Raw genomic sequence first — 14,862 nt, 5'->3', positions numbered from 1 at the left:
GGCATCAGTCAGTCTCTGCTCCACCCCCCCCAACCCGAGCACAGGGTGCCTTCTTATTGAGTGACAGTGGGGTGATATATGCTCCAGGCAAGAAGGAGGCCAGAATGGCAGGGTTGGGTAGAGCTTTTTTTCTTTTTTCTTTTCCTTTTAAGGTCTGGGCATTGGGTTAGGGTCAGGGTGACCAGAATTCTAAGTTCTGTTGGGTTTTGATGTTAGGAAATTGAAGTCATTTCTTGAAAGTTTCACCACCTGGGCCTCCTCCTATAATAAGACCTCCCAGAGCGTCCTAGAGAGGCTGACTAGTCCTCTGTTCATCTGTGCAAAATTCTCCAAGCAGAAGTCCCCTTTCACCCCTTGGGAACTGCCCAGTGACTCATGGCTTGCGCTGGTGGAGGCTCACAAGGGGCCTGGAAGGCTCCTTGGAGGAGGCTCCCACCCGCTTGGCAGCATGAGAGCTGATGTTCCTGCACCTGAGCTGACTCTGTATCTGGAGTCCACATTGAGCTGGAGGCAGAGTAAGGAGATCAGCACAGAAGAGACCCCCAGAGCGCAGACCTGGGTAAACCCCAGCTGCACCCGGGCTCCCTCGCTCTCTGGCCACTGGGGGTTGAATTCAGAGGACTTGACCTCTGAGCCCCTTCCCCAGCCCTAGCTTGAAGTTTAGAGACAGGGTCTCACTGAGTTGCTTAGCACCTTGCTTTTGCTGAGGCTGCCTTTGAATTCCCCATCCTCCTGCCTCAGCCTCCCCAGCCGCTGCAATGACAGGCGTATGCCACTTTTTTTTTTCTTTCTTTTTGAGAGAAATACCTGCGGTGGCCACAGGATAACAGCCTTGCACAGCTCAAGGCCACCCTGGCTGCTCTCCCTGGTTCCCACCAGTCCCCTGGATCCCAGGCAATGGGATCCTGCCTCCTCCAAAAACCAGAGACCCCCTGCCCAGGTGCGCATCCTTAGTATCAGCTGAAGACTCTGCACTTGACAAGAAAAAAAAAAGACAGACCCTACCTGCTTGTCTTGATGCAAACAAAGCCAATGTGTCTCCAAAGACAGCTCTGGTCTTGTCCCCCCAATTCAGGGATGCAGAAAGTCACATAATACAGAGAAGACTTCTCCTTAAGGGGGGCTCAAGGGTCTCTCTCTTTAAGGAAAAACAATTTGGGTTTGACTGGGAGTCCAGAAAAGACAACTCGAGGTTTTCCTAATTTGGTAAATAACTCCATAGACTCCAATGCACCCTGCTCCTCTCTGCCTTTGTTAACTGTAGAGGCCTCGAGGTTACCTGCCCCCTGGGACCCCTGCACTTGCAGATGAGTGGGGGGGGGTCCTTTCTACTCCATGCAGCGCCCTGAACCTCCACCTTCCCACAGGCTTCAACACCTTTGGCAGCATCCAATGGGGGAGCGGTTTAGAAAATTCTGGAATGTACCTGCAGACATTTCCTCATCCGGCTAGGATGCTATCAATTTGGACCCATGGTTCTTTTCAGTACTTTTAAGTCTTTTTCTATTTTATTGTTTCTCCTTAGTTATACATGGCCATAGAATCCATTGTGGTAAACTTATCCAAACATAAAAATATACCTTATTCTCCTTAGGACCCCATTCGTGTGGGTGGGCATGATGGGTGGATTCACTTAGGTATTTTCATACAATTAAATAGAAACATTATGGTCACTTCATGCTACAGTATTTCCTGTTCTTATCTCCCCTCCCTTCCCGTTGCTCCCCTTTGTCTCCTCTACTGAACTTCTCTTCTTGCCCCCAACCTTCCTTGTAATATAGATAATGTATGTCATGGAAAACATGTGACCTTTGGTTTTGGGGGATTGCCTTATTTTACTTTAGCATGATAATCTCCAGATCCATTCACTTACTGGCCAAAGTTATGAAGTCATCCTTTTTTAAAGCTGAGTAATATTCCACCATGTATACACACCACAATTTCTTTATCTATTCATCTGTTGATGGGCATTTAGGCTGGTTCTGTAGTTTAGCTATTCTCAGTTGTGCTATCATGAACATGGATGTGGCTGTGTCCCTGTAGTATGCTGATTTTATCCTCTTTATGCTGAAGAGTGGGATAACTGAGTCAGAGGGTGGTTGCAGTCCTAGTTTCTTGAGGAATCTCCATCCTGCTTTCCAGAGGGGTTGCACCAATGTGCAGTTTCTCCAACAAGGTGTGAGCACTCCCTGTCCCCCACATCCTCACCAATTTATTGTTACTGTATTCTTGATAATTGCCATTCTGACTGGAGTGAAAGAGAAGCTCAGTGCAGTTTTAATTTGCATTTCCCAACCTGCTAGATCCAGTGCCTTTTCAGTGTTTTTTTTTTATATTTTTTCTAGTTGGAGTCAGACCCAATACCTTTATTCTATCCATTGATTTTTCTGTGGTGCTGAGGATGGAACCCAGTGCCTGCACGTGCTATGGGAGTTCTCGACAGCTGAGCCTCAGCCCCAATCCCTATCTTCAGTATTTTTTGCTTTTGCTTCTCAGTAACAGCAGCCCAGGTATTTGGGGGACCAGTTTTGCTGCATTTGTGAAATGGGAACATTTCTCTTGAAGGAAGACTGAGAAGGTCAAGGCACATGCCCAGGATTCCAGGGATGAGCAGTACATGGTTGTCTTGCCCAGGATGAGGAGAAAATTATGTGGGTGAGAAGAAGGAAAGAGCTGGGGACACCTTGGGGCCAGAACCCCTCCCATGAGGGAAATCATTCTTGCTGTTAGTTTTCTTAAAGAAAATTAGAAATTTTCCTAAGCTACCAGTGCCAATAGATATAGGTCGCTGGATGGAGCTCAGATTTATCTTGAGAGGCAAGGAAAAGTGAATAACCAACCCAGTGGTTTTTGTCTTGTTATGACAAAAGGACAAAACTAACAAGCTAGACATTGGGCTTCTTGGGGATAAAACACTGGGTTTTACCCAATAATTAACAATCCAACAGCACCCGACACCCAATTAAAGGGGGATGGAGAATTGACAATCCTAAAACAACAAATTCCAAATACTTTCTCTGATATAAGGAGGCTAACTATAGTGAGGTATGGAGGGGAACCATGGGAGGAATAGATGAACTCTAGATAGAGCAGAGGGGTGGGAGGAAAAGAGAGGGGGAAGGGGGTTAGCAAGGATGGTGGAATGTGATGGGCATCATTATCCAAAGTACATGTATGAAGACACGAATTGGTGTCAACATACTTTATATACAGAGGTATGAATAATCGTGCTGTCTATGTGAAATAAAAATTGTAATGCATGCTGCTGTCATTTAGTTTTTAAAAATCAATAGAAGAAAACTTAGTATGAAAAGTTTAAGATGATATTCTAAATATATAAATACAACTCTCAAGTCACCTTGCTCTGCACTGACCAGTTCTAATTTGACCTTTTCTGGGACCAGTAGGAAAATAGGGCCCAACATACTATCAGAGAGGACACTCCAGCTTGAGAGTGTCCTTCCTTCCCTTCCCTATGTCTTTAAATAAACTAATACTAGCTAGAGTGAGGGGTGTGTCTGAAATAGTAGTTAGCAGGTGCACACTAGTGACAGGAACAGGAAGTTGACATGCCAAAGATCCAGGACAACTCTAGGTCGCTTTGGCCCACACTGGTCTGGAACGGTTCTTACATATTTGATGGTTAGGTGCAATCATCCTATCTTCTTGAGTTCTGGAATCTAGTCTGTGAAAGTGTCCCAGAACTTGTCCCCACCAGCGTAATTTGTGATCTCACTGGTAGAGAGATCTATATTGCTCACATAAATCACAGGTTGTTGGCTGAGGAATGGAATCTAGCACATCGACGTGACCCAGGCAGGGCTCTAGGTAAATTACATTTCTAAAAGAAAAGTGGGGGTCTGCACAGAGGGCAGGTTTATAAAATGACTCCCTGATCTGCATGATCCCATCAATGACGTCTGCATGCTACCTGTCTCTATCAGTATGCAGCTGAGTGGTAGAGCTACCATGAGCACTGAAAATAGATAAATAGATAGATGGATGGATAGATAGATAGATAGATAGATAGATAGATAGATAGATACGTAGATCAAGGCAGGGATGAGCTGCATCTTTGAGAACCAATTATGTATCACCCCATAGAGTTCCCTAATAATTTTGCATTTTAAAAATACAATCATTGGCTTATAAAATTTAGTATCCACTGGTAGGCCAGGTGTTAGATAGTCATCAAAAATGGAAAAAAGTAGAGACCAATATTGTGTGACCAGAAACTCAAGAAAACTTTTATTCAAGGGCCATAAATCATCTTTCAAAACCAGTGAACATTTTATCAGTTTTCTAAAACAAACAGAAAAACAAAAACAAAACAAATAACCCCACTGGGCATTCTGCTCAGAAAGGGGAATGCAATCTTGTGGAATGGAGGAGGAGTTTGCAGGTCAAAACTTTCTGAGCCTCTAAATCTCTTCTGTCCCCATTTTTTATTTTATTAACGGTGACATCTTTTTTCTCTGTCTGCTTCCCCAAGCACTCAATGTTTCCAGGTCTCAACATCTGTCCATGCCCCTGTGTCCCCAGAGGTTCTCCCTGTCCTCTTTGCCACCCGCCACTCATGGCTCCACCTGTCACCCCCTGCTTGCCCAGGTGTCATCTCTGACCCTCTACTTGCCTCTCTCTCTGGTCCGGATGTTATTGGAATTGTTTCAACATATTTCTAAGCCTTTTTTAGACAATCTGCCCATCCATACCTGTGGCCATATGCATGGATTCTGCACCCAAGGTCTCAAACCCTGGTGGATGGGAAGGATTTGAACATGAATTGCTCGTGTACCAAGTAAATGTACAGATTTTCTCCCAAGTAAGGACAATGGCATAATGGCTACTTACATAGGGGTTACTTTGTACCAGTTTTTTTAAAAAAATATTTTTAGTTGTAGATGGACAGAATAACTTTTTTCTATTTATTTATTTCCAGGTGTTGCTGAGGATCAAACCCAGTGCCTCACAAGTGGTAGGTGAGTGCTCTGCCACTGAGCCCCAGCCCCAGCCCTGTAGCAAATTGTACTAGTGACCCAGAGATCATTTAAATTATAGAAGGAGGTGAGCAGGCTGTCTGCAAACTGTATACATAAATTGATGCACTTGGCAATGCTTTGGGGATTGCTGGCCTGGAACAAGTCACCCACCTATGGTGAATGAAAACTGCAAGACATCTCCACTGCTGAAATCAGTCTTCACTTTTCTCCTCCCACAAACTTGTTTTTTAATCTGGGTTCTCACATTTTGTCACCAAGAACATTGAAGTGGCTTTGACTCCTTGTCCTTGGTCAGCTATCTATTCTATTACTTGCAATCATTCACATGGAAGTTTTTCTGCAACTCTCTCTCATCCAGCACTGGCACGAACCCTTACTGGCTCTTGCTTAAACTGGTGGGGACCAAAAAACAAATCAAAAACAACTTCTCTCTCACTTCTTGACTTCAACCCTCATCATGGAAACAATCATTATTTTTATCATTAAAGAAAATTAACTGAGCCAGGCAGAACATTGCATGCCCATGATCCCAGCAACTTGGGAGGCTGAGGCAGGAGGATCACGAGTTCAAAGTCAGCCTCAGAACTTAATCAGGACTAAGCAACCCAGGGAGACCCTGTCTCTAAATAAAGTATATATTTTTAAAAGGGGGGGGGCTGGGGATGGGGCTCAGTGGTTAAGCAGCCCTGGGTTCAATCCCTGGTGCCAAAAATAATTAAATAAATTATGATAAGACTATACTTTCAGGGATCATTTCTATAGTATGTTACTAAATTATGAGCAGAATTGACCACTAAAATTCCTTCTAAGAAGCTTTCAAACTCTCACAGCCTAGTATTCAGTAGAGGTTGCAAAATGTTAGCCCAGGATCATGAGAAATATGTGCTTCTGCATGCATTCTATTGTATGAGAATGAGGCTTAAATTCTTCCATGGATGACGACTACAGCATTTTCCTTTTGGAGAGATCAAGGGCCTCCACTGGCTCCTCATTATGCCCAGGGACTGATACCTCATCCCTCAGATCATAGTGGCACTGGGGGGGAGGGGTTACCTTGTGTTGTCAGATGAAATTAGGTTCAATCCTGGGCGTTAAGCATGCACCGGACTGCCTTGTTGACACATGAGCCATTCTTAAAGGACACTTTGGCATAAAACCATATACTATGGAAACGAGGTTCACCTTCCTTCCTGGTGGACATTTGAGCATTACAACGAAGTAGAATTGACTTCCTAGTCACTGGCACTTTTTCTTGGGGTTATTTGTGAAAGGGGTTCGTTCTAAACTTATTAAACACATCTCAACTTCTTGGGTCAGAGTCTCATGAGAAATCATGTTTGCCATTAGGAGAGGGTCAAGGTGTGTCTTCTATTCTTAGGCTCCAAGTGCTAACATACAACATGGGCACAAACAGAATGTGGTGCATGAGTAATTGGAGAGACATTCTCTTCTACATAAGTGGAGCACTATCATGACAGTCAGTCTCTCAACAAAGATGGCAACTTTATAACTAATAGGAAGGTATTCCAGAAACAGTATATCAACTGGGAAACTGCTGGAGAAGGCAGAGGCTCCTGCCCCTGGAGGGCTGGGGTGGGGTGGGGTGAGATTGCATCATGCTCCTCAGAACACTTTGCAATTTAAAACTCATGAATTGCTCATTCTGGAATGGTCTATAGCTTACAGAAAGGGAAATCATGGGTAAGAGGAGCTATGATAGTCCAATTTCTGTAAAACAAATACCAAGAGGCAATCTCGTGAGTGGTCAGAGAGAAACAGTTGTTCAGGTACAAGACAGCATTAGTGGGTTTCCCTAGAGAATCTAAGAAGCTGGAAGGCAGGGGGAGGACATGATGGAACTTGTTTTTATAAACAATCAATAATTTTATATCTTGCAAAACTGTGCTTCAAAAGATAAGGGGAGATTTGTACAAGGAAAGGTTTGCAGAGAGTAAACAACTCTTCCAGAAATGCCAATAGAGCCATCAAGGATAAAGGAAATGAAAAAAGACAGAACTTTGAGTCAACACAAAATAATGAGAAATAGTGGTAGATATAGCTCAGTAGCTCAATATGGTAGCTAAATGTAGCCAGTGTCATGGAGTATTTAGTTTCTAACTCTTTTCTATGTGTTTTAAAAATATAAGTGTAAAAAATTGTACTCTATATGTGTAATAAGAATTGCAATGCATTCCACTGTCGTGTATTTTAAAAAATAAAATTAAAAACAATTAAGAATAAATGAGTGCAAAAGTAACACTTAGAACACAAAAATAACGCTTATAACATAAAAATTACACTTAGAACCAAACAAACATTGATGTTGAATGATTACAAGACTCCATTTTTCATTGCTATCAGGAAATACTTAAGGATGCGTAGTTTGTGAATAAAAAGTCATTTAGGTCAGAATTTTAGAGTCCAGGATAAAGGCATGCCATCCACTTGGCTTCTGGGGAGTACCCACTTTGCTCTATTCCAGCATGGTGGCTGTCATCAGAGTGGGGACAAGTGGAAGAGGGAAAATCATATGGACCAATACAAGCCACAGAGCAGAGAGGGGCAGACTTGAGTTTTCATAACCACTCGTTTTCTCAAAAACTCATTCCAAGAGACTAGTGTCCATTCCTCCTGAGGGTGGTGTCCCCAATGACTGAATTAACGCCCAGTAGACAACACATTTGTAAGGTTCCCCTGCCTCAGTGCTACCATAAGGAGGACCAAGTATCCAAAACCTAAGCTTGTTTGTGGAAAAATGATATCCAAGCCATCAAAGACACACGATGCATGAAGTTATAGTCTATGACAAAGATAGAAACCAATTCTGAGGGACAAATCTGTAAGATCAGCAAAAATTTCCTATACTATTGAAACTAATTTGTCATGCATAAAAACTGATTGTCATAAATTTAAGATGTTAGAGTTCCCAGCACAATCACTAAGGAAAAACTAAACCATGTGCCAAAAGAAGAAAATGAAATAAAAATGGTACAGAAGAAAAATGAATCATTAATAGGCAATAATGGAAAAATTGATGAACCAAAAACATACAGGTAGAAGACAAGTGGCAACATAGAAGAAGCATTTGGTTCATTACTGTTACTTTTTTCATTACTATTACTGCATATAGATCCAATTTGTTCCAATTTTAGAAAACATATTGATCAAGTTGGGCATGCAGCACACATCTGTGACTCTAGAAACTCAGGAGGCTGAGGTAAGAGGATTGCAAGTTTGAGGGCAAATTTGATGACTTATGGAGAGCCTGTCTAACTCATCATCATCTGGGCACAGTGGTGCAATGCTGTCGCTAACCTACTTGTGAGACTGAGGCTAGGGTATCACAAGTTAGATGCTGGCTTCAGCAACTTAGTGTAACAGTGTCTGAAAATAAAATATAATAATATTAAAAATTGGCTGGGGATGTAGCCCAGTGTTACACCCTTGGGCATAAGACCTGGAACCAAATAAAATTATTCTGCTGTCTACGTCAGATTCACTTTAGATTCCAAGACAAAGAAAGGATGAGAATAAAAATAAATATTAAAAAATATAAAAATAGCAATCAAGAGCCCACCACAGTAGTTCAGTGACTCGGGAAGCTGAGGCAAGAGGATCATGAATTCAAAACTGCAGGTGGTATAAATAGAGTTCCTCTTGGTGGAATGGTCTGGCTGCAAAATAAAAGCTAAGAAAGGTAAAGCAGGGGGAATAACCCACAGGATACAGAAAGTAATTTTAAAAGCGGGGTTGGGGTGGGCTAGCTGATCTTAGCGATGAAGCTTCCACACTCAAAAGAGCAAAATGGAGCCCCTGTTTGCTTTATTTATATCAGGGAATATCAAAGGTTTTCCATAGAATGTTCTTTGCCAAGTAAGGTAGAAGGTGGGCTTTGCAGTTCCCAATGTGTTATGCCCAACTCCGGAGCTACAAGAGGGTCATGTGCTTTGGGCAATCTAGTGCACTCTGGGGGGATGTGGATAGTTCCCAAGGTAAGACCTAATTCTCCATGGCTCCATCCCCAGAGAAGACCCTCAAGTAATTCATGGGTGGCACCCTGCATATTCCCCCTTTTTACTTTGCAAAAGAAAATGATGAGCTGTTATTTCAAGTTCCTGGATTTTTGTTCTGATAGTGTGACAACCTACTATCACAATACAAAAAAGAACTAGGAGCAAACACCTCATTCCAATAATATACCAAGCAGAGCGTTTCAGCGTGTTTCCAGGGATAAAGCCATTCCATTCTTGAAGTATTTCCAGTTTGAGAGGTAGGATCCATAAGCTCAATTTTGCTTTTTTGAATATCCTGGATGTTGTGTTGTAACTCCATAAAATCCAGGCTATTATTATTTGCTATGCCAAATACCCATTAGATGATTTAAACTTTTCCCAATCCCATTAGGAAGGCTTATACTTGGCTGCAGTAACACAGATCTTCATAGTCAGATGGAATTTAAGCCTTTCCTTAAAGTTGAGAGCAGAAAGCTCATTACCAATATTTATGACAGTAGTTTCTAAGGCATTCAGGTTAGTTTCTATATTTTCATCAATATTTATGATTATTGAGGGCTTTTTGAACCAAAGACATATAGGTAGTATTTTGGAAGTATTTTGAGCCAAATTATTAAGAAAATTTGCATGTTGAATGTTCTGAGACCTAGCCACTGAGGCTGTAACCATAGAAGTGATGAATTAATTTAAATGAAATTATAAAAAATATAACCAAGAATTATGAGTCCAAGAGCTCGCTTAAGTCTGGTCACCTGAGCATGCGTCTATTGTAAATCCTCAACACCAGCATCAGCATGCCACGGCTCTAAAATGTTGACTGGTAGTAAGACGAAGGAAGACTGGTGAAGGATTAATGTTCCTTTCCCCTCTGTTATATCTAGTGATGGAATTAGGTAAATTGCACTTTTTACAGGCTACAAGATATTTATCATCCTTTCTTTTAACTCTCACATTTCCAGTAATTAAAACATAAGGAGATTGAACACAGCCGGCAGGCCATACCAGGAACCCTCTTTACACCCCCTGCCTACAAAGTCAGGCATAGGGTTGACAGTGTAATATAGGAAATCTGAGGCTGCAATTAAGCACCAAACATCTTTTTGGATACCGCCTTCACTGAAGGTTAGGATATTACCAACAAAACCTCCAGGGATCATGCATCCTTATGTGCTTGATTTTGTCAATTCTTGGAGACCAGCCTAAAATGTATCCACTATTTCTAGAACCTTTTTGTTGTACTGGCAAGACATCTGCACAGTCTATCCATTTAGGAAAGGTGCCAAATTCTATTGCAGAATGATTAGGACAGTAAGGTATTGGCAGACGTTCTGTGGCAATGACTGGCTTATTAGAGAAAGTCCCATTTTAATAACTGTTTGGACATATTGCTTACAGTCCCAGGGTCCAGGACGATTGGCTGGTCTAGACCCCAGATATGCTGTATTTTCTTCAGAAGATACCCCTAGATAGCCAGCATGCTTATCATGGGACCAATATATACGTGGTTGTCCACTGTAACCAGTATAACTAAATCCAGTCACAGGGTTGGGTGTAATCCGAGTTATCTGTAAAACCACACAGTACATGAGTATCATTCGTAAATTCTGGGATGGATTCTCTGGTCCACACCACTGGGTGTACCAAAGGTGGGTCTGGAAATATGTCCAATTGGTTTCTCCCTGGACCCCATTTACTGGACACTCAACAGAGCTAACATGGCCACAAACATTGTGGCTGCAGAGTTCGTTCCTCCTTGTGTCAAAGTATCTGTTGAGGCTATAGCGTTAGATTCTACAGTTGCCTCCATGATGGTAGATTCAACATTCAGTCTCTCAGGGCCTTCTTCATCCTCTTCCTCCTTTGTATCTTTCACTTCCAGCTGGGGGTCAGGGCTGACATCTCTGGATCAATCTTCAGTATCTGAACCTCGGTTCTAGGTCCTCCATGTCTGATAGCACATTCAGGTACCCCAATAGGATGAGAGGCACTTTCTGGGAAAACACAAGCATGACCTCTACCCCACGTTATCACTGGATCTGATCCTTTCTGTTGTTATGTTTGTAAATCTTTCCACAAACCTTGGCTCAAGGGACCGGCTGCAGTAGAAGAAATGAGTCCTTTGGCTACAGTGTGACTTTCAGAGTCACAATTAAAAAAAATTAAAACAAAGCATGATTAAGGTTATTTTGTGGGGCCTTGTAATTGTAGCTTAATAGATAAATGAGCTCATTCTACAATGGCTGGACCTTGAGGCTTCTACGGAATACCTGTTTTATGATCAATACAAAATTGATGGCAAAAATGCTGAAAAGAAAAATTAGTATAAGCTGGAGTATTATCAATTTCAATCTGTAAAGGACATCCTAATTCTGCAAAAGTAGCTAGATAGTGAGAAATAACATGCTGAGTATTTTCTCCTACACAGGCAGTGGCAAAAATAAATCTAGAGTAAGTATCAACAATCACATGAACTTAACACTGTTTGCCAAATTGACCTATGTGAGTTACATCCATTTGCTATAACTAATTTGGTCATAAACCATGGGATTAACCCTAGTTGGTGAAGATAAAATATGGATAAAATATTGTGAGATTTGATGTAGAATTTGACAAGTTTTTCCCCAGGAATATTAAATTTTTATGTAAAGAAAAAGCATTCTGATGATGTAAAGAATGTGAGGCTTTTGCACAATCACATAAAGACACTTATTCACAAATGGCAACAAGTTTATCAATCTTATCATTACCTGATTCTAAACGACCTGGAATATTAGAATGTGCCCTTATATGGCTAATGAAACATGGATGGTGACACATTTGAATTGTCTTTTATAAGGTCTGAAACACTCTTGCAATGGTGTGTTCCCAGTAGTTGATGTTTCAATATTTTTTGTGACTCCAACTGCAATATAAACTATCAGAATAAATATGAATTGACTAATTTGCAAAATGAATTAAAGCCCAAATGAGAGCTTAAATTTCTGCTCATTGTGCACAAGTATAAGATGTCTGTATTATCTCTGTATAAACATGGCTATAGTAACCTGCTTTTCCTGAACTCGATCCATCAGCATATACTGTTAGTGCTCCAACTATTGGTTAAGCACATACAATTTTGGGAAAAATAAATGTAGTCACAAGAGCAAACTGAATAATTTTCTCATGAAGGTAATGGTCTTCCATTTCACCAGGGAAATTAGCAAAAGCTATCTGCCAAGTATTAGAAGATTGCCAAAGCCAATCATGCTCTTGAGTAGAAAAAGGGCCAACATTAATATTAGGCTGTGACCTAACTCTCTGCAAAACTCGTGTTCTTCCTTTAGTAACTAACTGAGCAATAAAGCCATGGCATGGAGTTGATGACTTTTGAGGAGAATAAGGTAGGCGAGGCCACTCAATAATTCCCAATTATTGCCATATTGCTCCTGTAGAAGTATGAACAGTGGGAAATGTTAATCAATATATAGGCTCTTGTGGATTAATTCTAGTAAGCTGTGCAGTAATCCTTGCAGATTCAACTTTTGTTATGGCAATACTTTCTTCTGCCAAAGTCGATGAGAAGGTAGAGAAGGATCTCCCTGTACAATCTGAAACAAAGGACACAAATCTGCAGTGGCCAGTTTTAAATTAGGTCATAGCCAATGAATACCACCTAGTGACTTTTAGAGGTCATGTGCCTTGGGCAATTTAATGTACCTTGGGGAGCTGCAATACTTCCCAAGTTTAAATATAAGTCTCCAGGACTACATAGAATATTCTGCCCGAAAGAGTAGAGTACACATTTTACTCCAGTGTGTAGGAAACATTGTGCAGGACTTCCCATTTTAAATCCATAAAAATGTCAATAAATCTAAAAGCACTGAAATTATGACAAGTATCTTTTATAATTACAATGAAATTGTTAAAAAAACATAAAATTTAAAAAGTTGCTAACATGTAGCAATTAGACAGTGTATTCTTAGGAAGAAGAAAAAGAAAATAGTTTTGGTGGATAAACAGAAGACCCCCAAGTAATTCGCAGGTGGCTCCTTGAAAGTCAGTGAGGCCCTACCTCAAAATACAACATAAAAATGGCTGGGGATAGGTCTCAGTGGTAAAGTGCTCCTGGGTAAAACCCCCAGTACAAGTAAAAACAGATAAAAAAAACAACAAAGAAAACAGCTGGAGGGCTATGCACATGTCAGACAAAATCAGCTATAACAGAAATTGTTAGATAGAGGCAAGAACATGATATATACTCGTAATTACATATATTAAATTATATATTAAATACATATGCATATTTATGCATCTAGAATCAACAAATGGGACTTACTCAAACTAAAAAGTATTTTCTCAGCAAAAGAAACAATAAGAGAGGTAAATAGGGAGCCTACATCATGGGAACAAATCTTTACTCCTCACACTTCAGATAGAGCCCTAATATCCAGAGCATATAAAGAACTGAAAAAATTAGACAAGTACATGGAAAAATGCTCACCATCTCTAGCAGTCAGAGAAATGCAAATCAAAACCACCCTAAGATACCATCTCACTCCAGTAAGATTGGCAGCCATTATGAAGTCAAACAACAAGTGCTGGCGAGGATGTGGGGAAAAGGGTACACTTATACATTGTTGGTGGGACTGCAAATTGGTGCAGCCAATTTGGAAAGCAGTATGGAGATTCCTGGGAAAGCTGGGAATGGAACCACCATTTGACCCAGCTATTCCCCTTCTCGGTCTATTCCCTAAAGACCTAAAAAGAGCATGCTACAGGGACACTGCTACATCGATGTTCATAGCAGCACAATTCACAATAGCAAGACTGTGGAACCAACCTAGATGCCCTTCAATAGATAAATGGATAAAAAAAAACTGTGGCATTTATACACAATGGAGTATTACTCTGCATTAAAAAATGACAAAATCATAGAATTTGGAGGGAAATGGATGGCATTAGAGCAGATTATGCTAAGTGAAGCTAGCCAAGCCCTAAAAAACAAATGCCAAATGTCTTCTTTGATATAAAGAGAGTAACTAAGAACAGAGCGGGGAGGAAGAGCATGAGAAGAAGACCAACATTAAACAAGGATGAGAGGTGGGAGGGAAAGGGAGAGAGAAGGGAAATTGCATGGAAATGGAAGGAGACCCTCAGGGTTATACAAAATTACATACAAGAGGAAGTGAGGGGAAAGGGAAAAAATAACACAAGGGGGAGGAATGAATTACAGTAGATGGGGTAGAGAGAGAAGAGGGGAGGGGAGGGGAGGGGGATAGTAGAGGATAGGAAAGGCAGCAGAATACCATAGACATGAGTAGGTCCATATGTAAATCAATGGAAGTGTAACTGATGTGATTCTGCAAGCTGTATATGGGGTAAAAATGGGAGTTCATAACCCACTTGAATCAAAATGTGAAATATGATATATCAAGAACTATGTAATGTTTTGAACAACCAACAATAAAAAATAAAAATAAAAATAATAAAAAGAGAAAAAATAAATAAATTATATATTAAATACATATGCATATTTATGATAAAAATTAAAATATATAATACATATCAATAAAGGGGGCAATCTCACAAACTAAGTTATAAATGTATACATGTCAAAAAAACAATGCTCCAAAATATGTGAAGTGAAAACTATTAGGATTAAAGGAAGAAAAATTTCTCCAAAAAGGGGTGAATAATTTGTGATATCCCATTTTCAAGAATGAATGAAATGTCTAGCAGAAAGTCCATGTAAAACAAAACAAAATGACTTGAACAACAGTATAACTATACTAGGTCTAGAGGACTATAGAGAATATTCTGCCCCAAAGAGTAGAATACACATTTTACTCCAGTGTGTAGGAAACATTATG

The 14,862-nt window shown here is 40.6% G+C and overlaps 1 protein-coding gene and 1 pseudogene across 1 annotated transcript in view; one reads left to right on the top strand and one right to left on the bottom strand.

Moving 5' to 3' along the window:
- Positions 1-373: 373 nt before the first annotated feature.
- The window catches only part of LOC144250600 (uncharacterized), a 37,031-nt gene continuing 22,542 nt past the window's right edge, over positions 374-14,862 (bottom strand). Inside the window, exon 6 of the mRNA XM_077793504.1 lies at positions 374-504. Within this exon, the coding sequence (XP_077649630.1) occupies positions 374-504 (131 nt within the window). The remainder of the gene's footprint in view (positions 505-14,862) is intronic.
- LOC144250652 (small nucleolar RNA U3) lies at positions 5,732-5,846 on the top strand (annotated as a pseudogene).

This window comes from Urocitellus parryii, chromosome 16, assembly GCF_045843805.1.
Source record: "Urocitellus parryii isolate mUroPar1 chromosome 16, mUroPar1.hap1, whole genome shotgun sequence".
Lineage (NCBI taxonomy): Eukaryota > Metazoa > Chordata > Mammalia > Rodentia > Sciuridae > Urocitellus > Urocitellus parryii.
This window is presented reverse-complemented; position numbering and strand designations above follow the sequence as displayed.